The sequence below is a fragment of the Nelumbo lutea genome, chromosome 1 (genome assembly GCF_056320005.1).
Source record: "Nelumbo lutea isolate HS-2025 chromosome 1, American lotus-T2T, whole genome shotgun sequence".
Classification (NCBI taxonomy): domain Eukaryota; kingdom Viridiplantae; phylum Streptophyta; class Magnoliopsida; order Proteales; family Nelumbonaceae; genus Nelumbo; species Nelumbo lutea.
In genome coordinates, this window is record NC_142684.1 from 40,477,878 (window position 1) to 40,492,594 (window position 14,717).

Below are 14,717 nucleotides of genomic sequence, written 5' to 3' on the forward strand. Positions count from 1 at the left end.
TATTTCAGCCTCTATGCTTTGACCCACGTTTGTCTTCCATTGATCATGTCAACCTCTATGCTTTGACCTGCGTCAGAAATCCAGTTGGTCATGTTAGCATATATGCTTTGACCCACATCATTATTTTGATTGAGTAAATGGTGATAATATAAATAATAATAAAAAATCATTATTATTAATTAATGACAATATATATGAATGGTGGTTGGCCATAAATCAACCACCATTTAGCTAAAAAACAGTATATATATACATTTTAATATAAATATAAAATGTATAGTATTAAAAATAAAATTAATTAGTTAACAACTTGATAATTTAACATTAAAGAATAGAAAAATCAAGAATATATTAAAATTTTAATTTACTTGGGTCAATTCTTGTTCTTGCTTTAACGACCACAAGATCTGCAAAGTCACTTAATGCTTACATAATATTTTTGCCTTAATCGAAAATAATAGATATTAGTATCAAATTATCAAAATACATTATTATATAATTTATCAACTTACATAATTACATTTTTACCTCTTGTAAGGCAAGGGCCGCTCTGGTTTCATCTAGCTTGAACCGTGTAATAACTTTTTTCAAAGATGACCATAAATCCTCATTTACAACAAGATCATGATCATTTTGGAAAGCTGGGTTTAAATAATATGCTTAAATTAAAGAAAAAATAATATTGTTAATTGGCATCTTAAATAGTCATTTAGAAATTAGCATAAAAATATAAAATATTGGAAATTAATGATATAATTATATAAAGTAAAAAAAACCTGCTTTGTGAACAAGTTGTGCATTCCATCTCTTGTTTATGATGTTTAGGATGTGCTTATTTGAATTTGGAAATTTCTCTTCAATCATTTTCTTCACTCTATGCATTTTCTCGTATACAATTTCCATTGTTGCTCTTTTTTCACCATCAACAATTCAAAGCATTTTTACAAGGGACTCAATCATCAAAGCATTATGTTGAACTAATTTTCAAAAGTTGTTGTCATTGATAATTTTCTCAACTTCTTCTCCCTTTTTTGTATTTTCTTGTGGTAGCAATTTCCATTCATTTGAATCAACCATGCGTCTTAATGTTGTTTTTTGAGAATTCAAACTTTCAAAAGCAATATAGTGAGTAGCAAAACGAATTGGCATTGAACGTATTAATTCTATATTATTTGTGTAACTACTCAAATTGAGAATAATTGAATGATTATAAATGGCATTGGTAATCATTTTTCCCCTTTCAATGACTCTAGACACCATAGAAACTTTAGTGATGTCTTCTAATGTTAAAAAGGCAATGAGCTGCACACAGTATCCAATGCAAGTGCTTTCTTTTTTGTTTTAACATTTTGCCAACTGCTTTATAAGCACTTCCATTATCAATCACAATTTGAACAATATTTTCTGCACAAACTTCATCAACTACTGTATTCATTAGCTTAAACAAATATTGTGCATTATGTCGATTAGTAGATGCATTAATGGATTTGTGAAACATTGTTTTTTCATTACAATACACTATAAAATTGATGATCAACAATCTAGTTGGTCCTGTCCAACTATCACACATAATAGTGAACTCATATATTTCAGCTTTTTGGAAGAATGTTTTAAATGGTTTTTCAACTCTTCAACTTCTTCATCTAAGAACCTCCCCATAATTTCATAAGGTGTAAGCCCCCATACACCTTTTCCTACTTTTACAATTTCATCTATCATGATTTTATAATATGGAGATGTTGTTGCATTTGCAAAGATATGATTGTATAGAAAAAACTTTGAAACAACTATTTTAGCATTATTTCTAGATCCATGGTCATAACACTCCTTAATTTTTTTTTTGTCTAGCATCTTTGTCTCTATACAAAAATTTGTTCATCTCCTCTATATTGGAAGTCACTTTTTGAGGAGTTTTTGGACTTAGAGGGCTTAAATATGTTAAATGCTTCTTTCCAACTCTTTGCTCGAAATATATCACTCTTGCTTTTAGATAATTGTAGTTATGAAGAATCCCTCTCTTGATGTTGCAAATTTTTAAATTGGGGCCTAATGCTATGGAATCTTGGCAATTGTTCTTGTTCCTATCGAGAAATTCGTGATGCATGTCTACCCATATTGAATGCCCTTTGCTCTACATCATCATTATCATCATTAATGTTAACATATTGAAACCTTTCATCATCATCATCATCATCATCATCTTCTTCTTCTTCTTCTTCTTCCTCATTATCATCATCCCTTCTAGGCCTCAATGTTCTTCCTAACATTTTTTTTTCTCTTTGTTTTTGTTTCTTCAACATCTCCCATTCTTTGAGATATTTTTTCATTGCCTTGGAATTTTCCATTGAGCACTTTGGACAATTAAAAACGTTTGGATATCCTCTAGCCAAGTGATATTTATGACGAATTACACCACCGCCTTTCAATATCTACCTACAAAAATTACATTTGGTATGGGGTCTATTATCAAAAACTCCAATATCATATCTCCATCTAATATTTGTGTCTTCCTCCCTTTTAGGTGCCATATCAAAGACTCGATAAATGAAATTTCAATTTTAAATATCCAAGAGATGAAGAGCCAAGGGACCAATGCTTCCAAGTGATCCAATTAATTTAACTATTATAATTCACGTAAACTATAGAAATAAATTAGAAAGCACTTCATAACCATATCCATATTTATTCAATATAAATGCCATATTTATTCATGATTCACATTTCAAAATCATTATTTAAATTTGAATAAAAAAAGCCAAATGATCTATGGAAATGATAGATTAGCCATATATTAAGAATATATTCAGTGTTTATGAAAAAATCACAATAAAATATAAATAATTAATATTCATTATTAATTCTAAAGATGATATATAAGCATATATTAAGAATATATTCAGTCCTTAGTCCTTTGGGCTATATCATAACAAAATGTAATTAAATATTATTTATTATTAATTCTGAAAATTACAAAAAAATAAAAAAAATCATAGTTGAATAATAAATGTTAAATGATCTATGGATATGATAAATCAACCATATATTAATAGTATATTCAATCCTTAGAGCTATATCATAACAAAATGTAATTAAATATTATTTATTATTAATTATGAAAATTACAAAAAATTCAAAAAAATCATATTTGAATGATAAATGCCAAATGATCTATGAATATGATAGATCATCCATATATGAAGAATATATTCAGTCCTTAGGGCTATATCATAACAAAATGTAATTAAATATTATTTATAATTAACTCTAAAAATTACAAAACAAATTAAAAAAAAAGCATATTTGCATGATAAATGTCAAACGATCTATGGATATGATAGGTCAGCCATATATTAAGAATATATTCAATCCTTAGGTCTATATCATAACAAAATTTAATTAAATATTGTTTATTATTAATTATGAAAATTACAATAAAATTAAAAAAATCATATTTGAATAATAAATGTCAAATGATCTATGTATATGACAGATTAGCCATATATTAAGAATATATTCAGCCCTGGGCTATATCGTAACAAAATGCAATTAAATATTATTTATTATTAATTCTGAAAATTACAAAAAAATAAATCATATTTGAATTATAAATATAAATGATCTATGGATATGATAGATCAGCCATATATTAAGAATATATTCAGCCCTTAGGGCTATATCATAACAAAATGTAATTAAATATTATTTATTCTTAATTCTAAAAATTACAAAAAAGATTAAAAAAATCACATTTTAATAATAAATATCAAATGATTTATGGATATGATAGATCAGCCATATATTAACAATATATTCAGTCCTTAGGACTATATCATAACAAAATGTAATTAAATATTATTTATTATTAAATCTAAAAAATTCAAACAAATAAAAAAAAATCATATTTGAATGATAAATGTCAAATGATCTATGGACATGATAGATCAGCTATAATATTAAGAATATATTTAGTCCTTAGGGCTATATCATAACAAATTGTAATTAAATATTATTTATTATTAATTCTGAAAATTACAAAAAAATAAAAAAACATATTTAAAATAATAATCAAGGGAGGGTTAGACCCTTTCCATATGAATACCTACTAGACACTTCCCGAGATTTTGAAGGCATAAAGAAGGACCAAAGTGGCCTTTTGATGCTATTTCTTAAGAGCTAATTCATAAAGTCATACATCTAGTTAGCCTTGGGTCTAACTAAACAGACAAGGGATGAAATATCCCTATATACTCTTGGACTTTTGAAAGTATAGAAAAGGGTCAAAGTTGCCTTTTGATGCTATTTCTCAAGAGTGAATTCATATAGTCAAGCAAGGGATGACGACCTTGAAAAAAATGAGCTCATTAAGTATTTTAGGTGAGAGTTTTAGATTTGATTTTGATCCTAATCCCATGACTAAATTCTTTATTGGATTTTTATCTTATTTAAGGATTATTCAAATGATAGCTTTGGGATTAATTGTGATTCAAGTTTTTGGCTTAAAAAGTTTGGATTTTATTAAATAAAATTATTATTATTTGACTTTAATTTAAAAGCTTATTTGGGAGACCTAACTTAAATGTGGATTAACATTAGTATATGAAACTTGAGCTTATGCGAAACTTTTGATAATTTAAAAGGTGTTTTATTGTCTTTTGGGGAAGATCAATGGTTTTCCTTTTAAATGGATTGAAAGAATTTGGGTGCAACAGTCTTAGTGTCCTAGATCTAGTCGCACTAAGGTTCTTTCTATCCCACTTTCATCTAAGGCTACTATGTAAGGGTATTGTAGGTGCAATGCATGAGGTTGTTAAGAAAGTTCTATACTCAAAGGCTTTGACAAGGTTGTTAGTCTTCAAACCTTCATCATGGACAAATGGGCTTCTTTGATTGGTGACTAATTTGAAGGGTTTTGGTGGAGTTTATAAGAACTAATATCTAGAGGCATACACCTACTATCATTCCTTTAATAAGTTGAATAAGGTTCTAACACTAATTCCATGAAAGTGTATGTTGTTGTGATCATTCAAACATGTAAGAAAAAAAAGATAAATAGGAATAAGCAAAAATGGGGGAATGCAATCACATATTGAAATTTATAAAAAACTAGTAAGTGTGCACATGACAATTCTAGATGATGATAATGATAGTAATAATGTATCCAAAATTTTGTATAAAATTCATGTATATTTTTTTGTCTTTTATTATTAATCGGATGCAGATTGCAAAATTCAAATGGGTTACATAAACACCTCATATTGGGTTGGAAAGTTTTGAGTATATCATTGTTAGGCTTACATGCCTAGTTGCCCTCTTCTTTTTGTAATATTTTATCTTCTTAGTGTATCTTTTTTTTTTCATTTATTAAAAAAGTATAAGATTTAAAGAGAATGAATTGAATGAGGTGAAAAGTAGTAGATTCAAACCTTATAATTAAATAGGGATTAAATATTAGTCAAAACAAAGTTCCATAATCATATTCATTTTTTTAATAGTAGTATAAATATAAAATTATAGATGTATATTATGTATTTTATTTTCATCATCAATAAAAATAATTACTGTTTATCACACTTATTTTTTAATTTGATTATTAAAAATATAATAAATGTGTCTAAATTTTCTACTTTTTTGTACTTTTATATATTTATTTCTTTTTAAAAATATTATGATTAGACTATGACTTCATGGGTTGACCAACTTGATTCAGATGGTTGAATTACTTAGTCATTGCTTCGATAAAGAATGATTTTGTTTTTGAATTAGTTTTAAAATACATGAGTTTATATTGTTAAAATCATTGGACATAAATCTAATAGTAACATTTACCAGTGAAAAAAATAACTTAAATATATGATTTAATAAGAGAGGATGAGAGTTAATACCTTAAAAATAAAACTTAATGAGAGGGGAATAAATGAGGTGAAAAGCAATAACTGAAATTATATTGTCAACCCTCATAATTAGAGATGGACTAAATACACAAATATGGGCATTTTAGTCAATAAAAGTTCCACACCCTCATTCATACTTTTAATAATAGTATAGATTCTATAAGTTTCTAAGTGGGCACATATGGGGATTTAAGAGAAACTAAATTCTTTTGATGCATATTGAATAAAGCTAATGATAAAAAAGAGATAGAGTAACCATCTAAACATTTTTAATAATGTTTAAAGATAAGAATAACTGGTACACAGAATAAAGAAGTTTGCAACCTTTTTAAAGGGGCCACTAGAAGAAATAAGAGGGGGAAGGAACTAAGTCACCAATGGACACAATAGGGGGGAGCTAGACAGGAACTACAAAGTTTTTCAAGGGTGATGGGCGAGGAGGCTGCCTCGCAGTAGACAAGGTTGCGTTGGGCAAGGTGAGGTTAGGCAAAGTGAGGTGGTCTCACGATAAACAAGATTGGCCTGAGTGAGGCGAGGTTGTGAGGCAAGGTTAGGCAAGGTTAGGCAAGGTTGTGTAGTACTTGATAATGATGAAGTTATGCAATGCGAGGCTAGTTTAGGTGAGGCTACTTCATGGTAGATGAGGTTGTGTTGGGCAAGGTGAGGTTGTGTATGGTCACCTCATAGTAGACAAGGTTGCGCTAGGAGAGATAAGGATAGACGAGGCTACCTTGTGGTAAATGATGTTGTGTTGGGCGAGGCTGCCTTGCGATAGACGAAGTTGCTACTCCAAATTGCAAAACTAATAATACTTACCTTTTAAGATTGAACCTTAATTGCACACAACACTTAGGCTCAGTTTGGAAGGAGTACATATACAAATTTGTAGAGTACAAAACCTTACATTTTATATTATTTTGTATGTATTTGTACTATACATATTTGTATTTGTACTCCTTCCAAACTGAGCCTTAGGTGAAAAGTTAAAGCTCAACAACTATCAATAGACAATAGTGATCCAAAACTTAAGTCCCTAGTATAGCCACTAGCTATGAGCTTTGGAAAACTCATGCCCATTTTCTGGAGGAAATGGGCCCTCATTTCAGCTTTGAAAAATTGATTTTATTTGTAAAATAGTGACTCCATTTATCCATAGGAAAGCCAATCAATCTAAAAATCTTGGATCCAAATGGATTAGGAGAGGAAAGGTGTTAGGCACCCCTCTCTCCAAGTTGTTGTTGCACCCAATATTAGAGTTGTTTAAGATTAAACTCCAACAAAGACTGACAATAGATATTGCTAAGGATTTCCAAAATCTTATGTTAAAATGCTTTCAATTTCTCCTAAAACTTGTTTGAGGAGATGTTATTGGGCATTTGGTACTAATTTTCGTAAGACCTTCACCTCTCTACCTCTTTATCCAAGTCAAGAAGAATTTAAAAATGAAAGTTCCCCAAGTTTTTGTAATTCCAGGCAACCTAGAACTGTAAAAAACTAAGGAACTACAAACTTGATGAGCCAAAAAGACAAAGCGAGAGGTTATTTCTCATATGTAACATTGAAAAGGATTTTCAAGCAATGAAACCAAGTTGAATGAGCTCTTAAGCTTGTAGTGTGCTTTTAGTTTATCCTTCAATGTGAGGGAGAAATTGAAACTGTCAATGGAACTGAGTCAAACATAGTGGGGAATATTTGAAGCTCAATGCCTCGATTTGGGACCCTATGTATAGAGATCAAAGAAAAAATAGCTATGAGCCTCATCCATTCACAAAGCAAGGATTCTATGATGGTGCTTTTATGAAAAAACAATCAAGGATTTTCATGGGAAAAGGTTTTTAGTCAACCTTTCCTTCTTAGTGCAACATTTCTCCTTGATTTGGGACATGGGTTTTGAGCATGTAATGAGAGTTACGGACATTCTTGGCATAGAAGGCTCATATTTGGGCCCTCCAATAGCATAAAACACAAATTTTAGTAAGCTATAAATGCCATTTTGTCTATTCCTAGCTTTAAGTGTGGGTATCATTGGGTTCTTTTTAGGTTTTTTAAGTCTATTAGGCTCGTCCAAGTGTTTTAATAGGTCAAGTAAGGGGCTGAAATCAGCCCTTACCCTCTTTAAGTTTCAGATTGGGATAAATGAAGGGGTGATTTGATTTGGTGTGCGAAGGAATTAGGTTATGAATATTCTGTTCTGGTATACAAGGGGTTTAGAAAATGACCCCACAATTCGTTGGCTTAAGAAATTGAAAAATTCTCATGATGCAGGACTACTAGCTTTAGTTGAACCCAAAATTTCTGCCACTCATATGAGTTCTCTTATGCAAAAGTTAAACTTTGGAGGTTTCTTGGTTAATGATGATGCTTCCTTTCGACTGGTAATTTTCTGGCACTCGTCATGGACTGTGTCTTTTATTTTTTCCATGGAGTCTATTACTTGCTGTTTAGTTAAATCTTCGGGTTTAGACCCTTTTGTGCTTTTTGTTGTGTATGCCAGATGCTCTACACAGGATCGCAGACAACTGTGGTTGACTTTAAATGATGCTATTAATAGTCTACCATTTCCTTTCTTTTAAAGATTTACTTTCCTGGTTTCTAGGTAACAATATGGCATAATGATACCAGACATTTATAGTTCTAAATCTGGTTTCCAGGTAATAATATAACTGTAACCAGCCACATTGTCATTGTAAACTCTTCATTTGCTTAATGTCATGGGTATGGGTCGGCTACCTAACTATCAACTAGGCTACCAAGCTAATCCTGTTGAGGTTAGGTCATCTCAGGCACCAAATAACCACAACCTAAACTGCATAAATTTTGAATTGCCTAGAAAGATTCATGTTGAAGCATACATCTCATAAGCACAAAAGGCTTATGAGATGATGAGTTGTTAGCTCCCTCCAAGGTTTAGCTTTTGATGGGGAAAGCAAATGAAATGTCTCACATTTGGGCTCAAATTTTGGATGCAGATAAATTGAAAGAAACAAGGAAATATATTTTTATCAATAATATAATTTGTATTCAATCAGGAGAAAACTCCCTGCTACCTAAAAGACTGATAGAAATATGGAAATATTTACCCCACCATTCATAATCCTAAAAAAAACAGTTAAAAAATGATAATTCACAAATAGGTCAGGAAGATAGACTAAACACTTCTCAGACTACTAAACATAGTAGTCCTATCATTCAAGTATATCTTATAAAAACACTTGTGCAAATTGAACATTCCGGTTCAACCAGAATTTTCTTTCCTACCATATGCTAAAATATTGTTATCATGCATTTCATTTGTCCCAAACTTCACATTTAACCAATCAAAGCTACAATACATATGACAGAAAAACAAAATACTTCGTAAAAACTACAACAGGTATGAGAGAAAAAGAGAGTATAACATGGTGCTCCACAGATTGGGCAAGGACTTACTCTTTCAAGTTGACATGAAATATTTACAGGAAGGTCAAGCATACCTATTTTTGACAGTCTAACATGGCATGATGATTTAAGGATCTGACCATGTATCAAAACTCATTGGATTCAAGTATCCATAATGTTTTGTATAGATATGTATGAAATATGCATTCATAATCACACTTACAGGCACTCATTTGGTTATAATATGTTTATGTTATCTTATTTTTCTATAGAGTGGACATGAAATTACCTATTGTGCAGGTAAATGCATAGAAACTAATATCATTGATGCTCAACCATAAGTGGTGATAAGTTGTAGGTTTTTCATTTTTTTGTAAATGCATAGAAATAATGTTCTTTTAAAATAAGAAAAGGTGGCGATCAAAAAGGTCAGAAAAGGTATTGAGACAACACCTTGTAGATAGAAAATTGAGTTCCTCCTTCACATATGAAAGCATTTTATGAAAATACACCTATTCATGTATGTTACCTGATGGAGCGCAATCCGACCGGTCTTAACTGTCAACGAACTCACCTCTGAGCTGGAGCGTCGGGGAGCCTGAAACGGGAAAGAAGAGAGCTCCGGGGGGAACCCGGTGTGATAACTCCGAAGCTCAAGTCAGTAATCTCTCAAAGGCAAAGTGTAGACCAGATAGCACAAAGTTCACATACCTTGTTTGTTGGGGGCAGGGGGTTCTTATAATCACTTCGTGCACTCACTCCGAGGCCCTTGTCAGGTCGGGTATGATTACTCTTGCGTCTGTCAATTCGGTCGTCGTCCTTTCTACTGGGGCAGAACCGCCACTACCTAACCGTCTCTCTAACTGGAGATGGCAGTGTTAGGTGGCGGTGGCAGGTGGCCGTTTTAGAGTGTGGCCGTCAAGCGTCAGATCCCAAGTTAGTCGGGTGCGGCGCCCTCGGGTACGGACTTCCTCAATGTCAGGCATGGTATGACTTGTTTGGTTTTGGTGCCCAAAAGGTGATGCGGAGTGGTGAACGAGGCGAAGTCTTGAGTTCGGAGGTATGTATAGGGCGGGCCAGTTCGACGAGGTGTATCCCGAACTGTTACAAGGTTGGCCAGTTCGGCGTATATCCCGAATTGATAAGGTAGGCCAGTTTGGCGTGTATCCCAAACTGTTTACAAGGTTGGCCAGTTCGGCGAGGTGTATCCCGAACTGTTACAAGGTTGGCCAGTTTGGCGAGGTGTATCCTGAACTGTTACAAGGTTGGCCAATTCGGCGAGGTGTATTCCGAACTGTTACAAGGCCGGCCAGTTCGGCGAGGTGTATCCCGAACTGTTATAAGGTAGGCCAGCTCGGATTACTTTCTGGTTTGGGGTCAAGGGTGAGTTTGGGCCCCCAGTAGGGAGTTCGTGTGCCGAGCTGTTGTTTTTGTCACGTGTCGCATAACTGTGAAGTCGGGCCAAATCTTCCTTCATCATTACCCACAAGATTCAAAAGAGCTAAAAAATCCCTCCCAAATGAACATTATAGATATCCTCAAAATTAGGGAGTGCCATAATTCAGTCAAGACTAATCCAACATCAGCATATAACAATGAAAGTACTTCCTTTCCAAGAGGTATCACTTCGAGAAGAACAAAGATAACCACAAGAAGGAATATTTCTTAGTCCAGTTAACATTAGAGATGTTTCATGGATAAGAGAAAAAGAAGAAAAACAAAATGCAAGAAAACAAAATTGGGCTACATCGAAAAGGGAACAAGAGTTTTGGAGGGCAAAGCCCCCCAGCCGAAGGAGTAGCGGGCAAACCACTTTTTGGTTTCTTGATTTTGTTTTTTTTTTTTTTTTCACTGAATGCTTGTATCATGCCTTATAATTTGAGCATTTGTAGTGAAATTTTCCTTTTAACACTTGAAAACACAATTTATAATTAGGAGCATTTATCAATGATGTGGGAACATCATTATTCCTTTCAAACCCCTCATACAATTTAGGAGCTTAAAAATGCAAAGGATGTTTAGTTATGCATAAATGGGAGAAGACAGAGATAACTAATTCAGAGAGATTCAAGTAATGAAGGAAATATGAAAGTTAACATACAAAAGAGAGCATTAATGAGAGTATTCAAATATGACCAAGGATTTTAACTGGAGATATTAAGCTTTGAAAAAAATAACCAAAATTTCTGAAAACCCTAACTTACTCTTGGTATGGGTGACACTACATGTAGGAAATTTAAAGAGAAGATAGGCATGATTAATCGGTAGTTATAGAGAACAGGATAAGAAAAGACAGGAAATGGTCTATGATTTCTACGAAAAAGAATTGAATATAGGCGAGAATTTGCCATTTTGATAATGAGCAACCTCTCTCTAGTCTCTTGTTCCTCACTTTCAGAATCAGTATGGCCTGGAGTTCGCTTTAACACTGCAGAATGCAGAGTTGTAATATGGTCAAAGTGAGCATAAAAAAATGAATAGGATAGAGAGAGAGAGAGGAATACGATAGAGAGAGAAAGAGAGAAGAAGAAGAAGAAGAAGAAGAAGAAGAGGGATAGAGAAACTTACCGTTTCTCGAAGAGAGATACACCAGTAGAAGCTCGAGGGTTTTCAACTCACAGTCGCTTCACTCCTTGAACACCGACAACCTGAGAAGCAAGAACAGCAATGAACCAAGATATGCGCAAGTAGAGACGAAAAGAGCGAAGGCAGAGAGAGAGGGAGAGAGAGAGAGAGAAAGACGCGCAAGAACGAAAATATGCGCGGGCAATGCTAAACCAATGAAAATTTGAGGAAATACCCGTGCAAACATGCAATGGCCACGGTTTTAAGAAAAGTAGAGTATGTATTTCATAATTGCAATGGTTAAATTTATAACCGTGAATATGCATTACAACAGTTCATGAAAACGTGGCTAAGCTAAACACGAGAATTGAACATATTGCTATGGACAAAATACTCGGTTGCTATATGTGATTTTTAGCAACCGTTTTTTTGTCCGTTGCTGGAAAAACCGTGGCTAAAGATTATTTTTCTTGTAGTGGGATAAACTAGGGGGTATCAGCCCCAACTCTCAGTCCATGAGTGACTTCCAATTTTGTGTTTGCAATCACTTTGCATGATGTTGGCTTCTGTGGCAACACCTTTACTTGGTGTAATGGCTGAGAAGGCCAAGCCTGTGTTTGGGCCCAACTTGATCATTGTCTGATGAACAGTTCTTTGTTAACAAACCTTCCCATAGTGCCAGTTACTCACTTGAATAGTCTTTATTCTGATCATCATCCATTGTTGTATAAGCTACTATTGTTTCAGTCAGGAAACCGACTATGTTTAAATTTCAGCAGATGTAGTTGAGCCATAATTCTTTTATATGGTAGAGGAAAACTGGAGAACTTCGATTCAGGGTACTGCACTCCAATGTATGGTGTTTAAACTAAAATAACTTTGTAGAGGTCTGCGGACCTGGAAAAAGAAGTCTTTGGGAACCTCTTTTGGAATATTAGCCTGGCTGAAGAGTCTGAATGCTCTGCGAGATGCCAAGAAAAACTTACATCATTGTCTCTTACAGGAAGAAATGTACTGGAAGCAAAAATCAAGAATTAAATGACAACAAGAAAGGGATCGTAATACCAAATTCTTTCATGCGACTGTTAAGGCGAACCAGTGGCACCAAATGATGATGAAAGAAGTTTTATTGGAGGATGGTTCTCGGATAACTGATCCGGATCATATTATTATGGGGAGCACCCGGTATTTTGAAAATATTCTCACAACTGAGCAATGTGAGTTGCCAGAAGGCCATTTGGATGTGATTTCGCATGTCATCACTAAGGTAGAGAAGTTGCAGCTTTTGCTTCATCTAATGGCAGAAGAAATCAAATTGGCAGTCTTTTCCCTTTGTAAAGATGTCACCCCGGGACCTGATGGTTTTACCGGATATTTCTACACTGCTTGTTGGGATATTATTTGTGTGGATGTTATTGCAGTTGTCCAGAACTTCTTTTCGGGCATGGATCTCCCTTTAAGTTACATCTCATTAATTCCCCAATGTCAGAACCCACAAAGCTTTGTTGATTATAGGCCCATTAGTGTCCGCAATTTTTCTCATAAAATTATTTCTAAAATCATGGTGGATTGGCTTAGTAGTCTTCGGGAGAAATTGATTGCTCCTCAGCAGGTTGGTTTTATCAAGGGGCGCAATATCCTTGATAACATTGATCTTGCGCAGGAATTGACCTAGTAGACTGGTTGCAAAGTTAGAGGAAATAATGTAATCATCAAACTGGATATGTTAAAATCCTATGATAGGCTTCACTAGGACTTTCTTTTGGCAAGGTTTGGTTTCTCTAATGATTGGATTGGCCTGATCTGTAAAGTAGTTTGCAATTGCCGGTTCTCTCTGAAGGTAGATGGCACTTTATATGCTTTTTTAAGTCTTCTAGAGGCCTTCGGCAAGGAGATCCCCTTTCCCCTTATTTGTTTATAATTGCTGAAGAGGTGCTAAGTAGAGGTCTCTCGAATTTATTTTCTAGCAACCCGGATATGTACTATCATGTGCCAAGAGGTTGCTATCCTGTTACTCATGCACTTTATGCAGATGATGCAATCATCTTCTGTAATGGCTCTATTCTGGCTCTACATATGCTGATGGGTTTTCTGAATAAATATGAAATGGGCTTTGGCCAACGTATTAACAAGAGAAAGAATTGTTTCTATCTCTCGACCAAAGCTTCGGAAACCAGGTGCAACATGATCGAATTGGCTCTAGGCTTTGGTAATCAGCAGCTCCCGTGTACTTACTTGGAGGTTCCTTCGCATAAAGGTAAGGCTGGAAGATACATGTTTGCTGACCTTCTGAGGAAAATTAATGCTAAACTGGACTCTTGGAAAGGGAAACTTCTCTCAGCAGGTGGTCTGATCACTATCTTAAAACATGTTCTTTGCTCAATGTTGATCCACCTCCTGATCATTATCATAAGAGATTAAATCCAATGGGTTTGATTGGTCAATTACATGAGAAATTGCACCTGCACATTTGATTGAAAAATTCGCTTTTCTCTTACAAAACTAGTGGTTCTGGGACTAAATTGAGCACAACCTTTTGACACAAATTATGCCTCATTTCACTGCTCTTTGAATTAATATTAAGGTATGGATTTTAGAATTTGGAAGCCTACTTCAAATGGTTCCTTTTCTTGCTGTTCTACTTGGAGAGCTATCTCTGCCCATGGAACCTTCTATTTTGGCACTCATTAGTGTTGAACAAAAGAATCCCTCCAAAAATTTCTTTCTTTACTTGGTAGCTTCTGAAAGTGGACATCTCTATTAATGAGAGTATTAGAAGGCTTGGTATCCGAGTCGTTTCAGCTTGTGTTTGTTGCAACGTTTTTGAACTACTGTAGACTCGAACGGTCGGACCGTATGGCCTGGGAATCATCTAGGCAATGG

At 33.9% G+C, this 14,717-nt stretch overlaps 1 protein-coding gene across 1 annotated transcript; it reads left to right on the plus strand.

Annotated features, from left to right (window-relative positions):
• The first annotated feature begins 13,811 nt into the window (after positions 1–13,811).
• On the plus strand, positions 13,812–14,255 carry LOC148874369 (uncharacterized). Its single transcript, XM_088960954.1, has one exon. The coding sequence runs from the start codon at positions 13,812–13,814 to the stop codon at positions 14,253–14,255; it is 444 nt and encodes a 147-aa protein (XP_088817080.1).
• Positions 14,256–14,717: the final 462 nt, after the last annotated feature.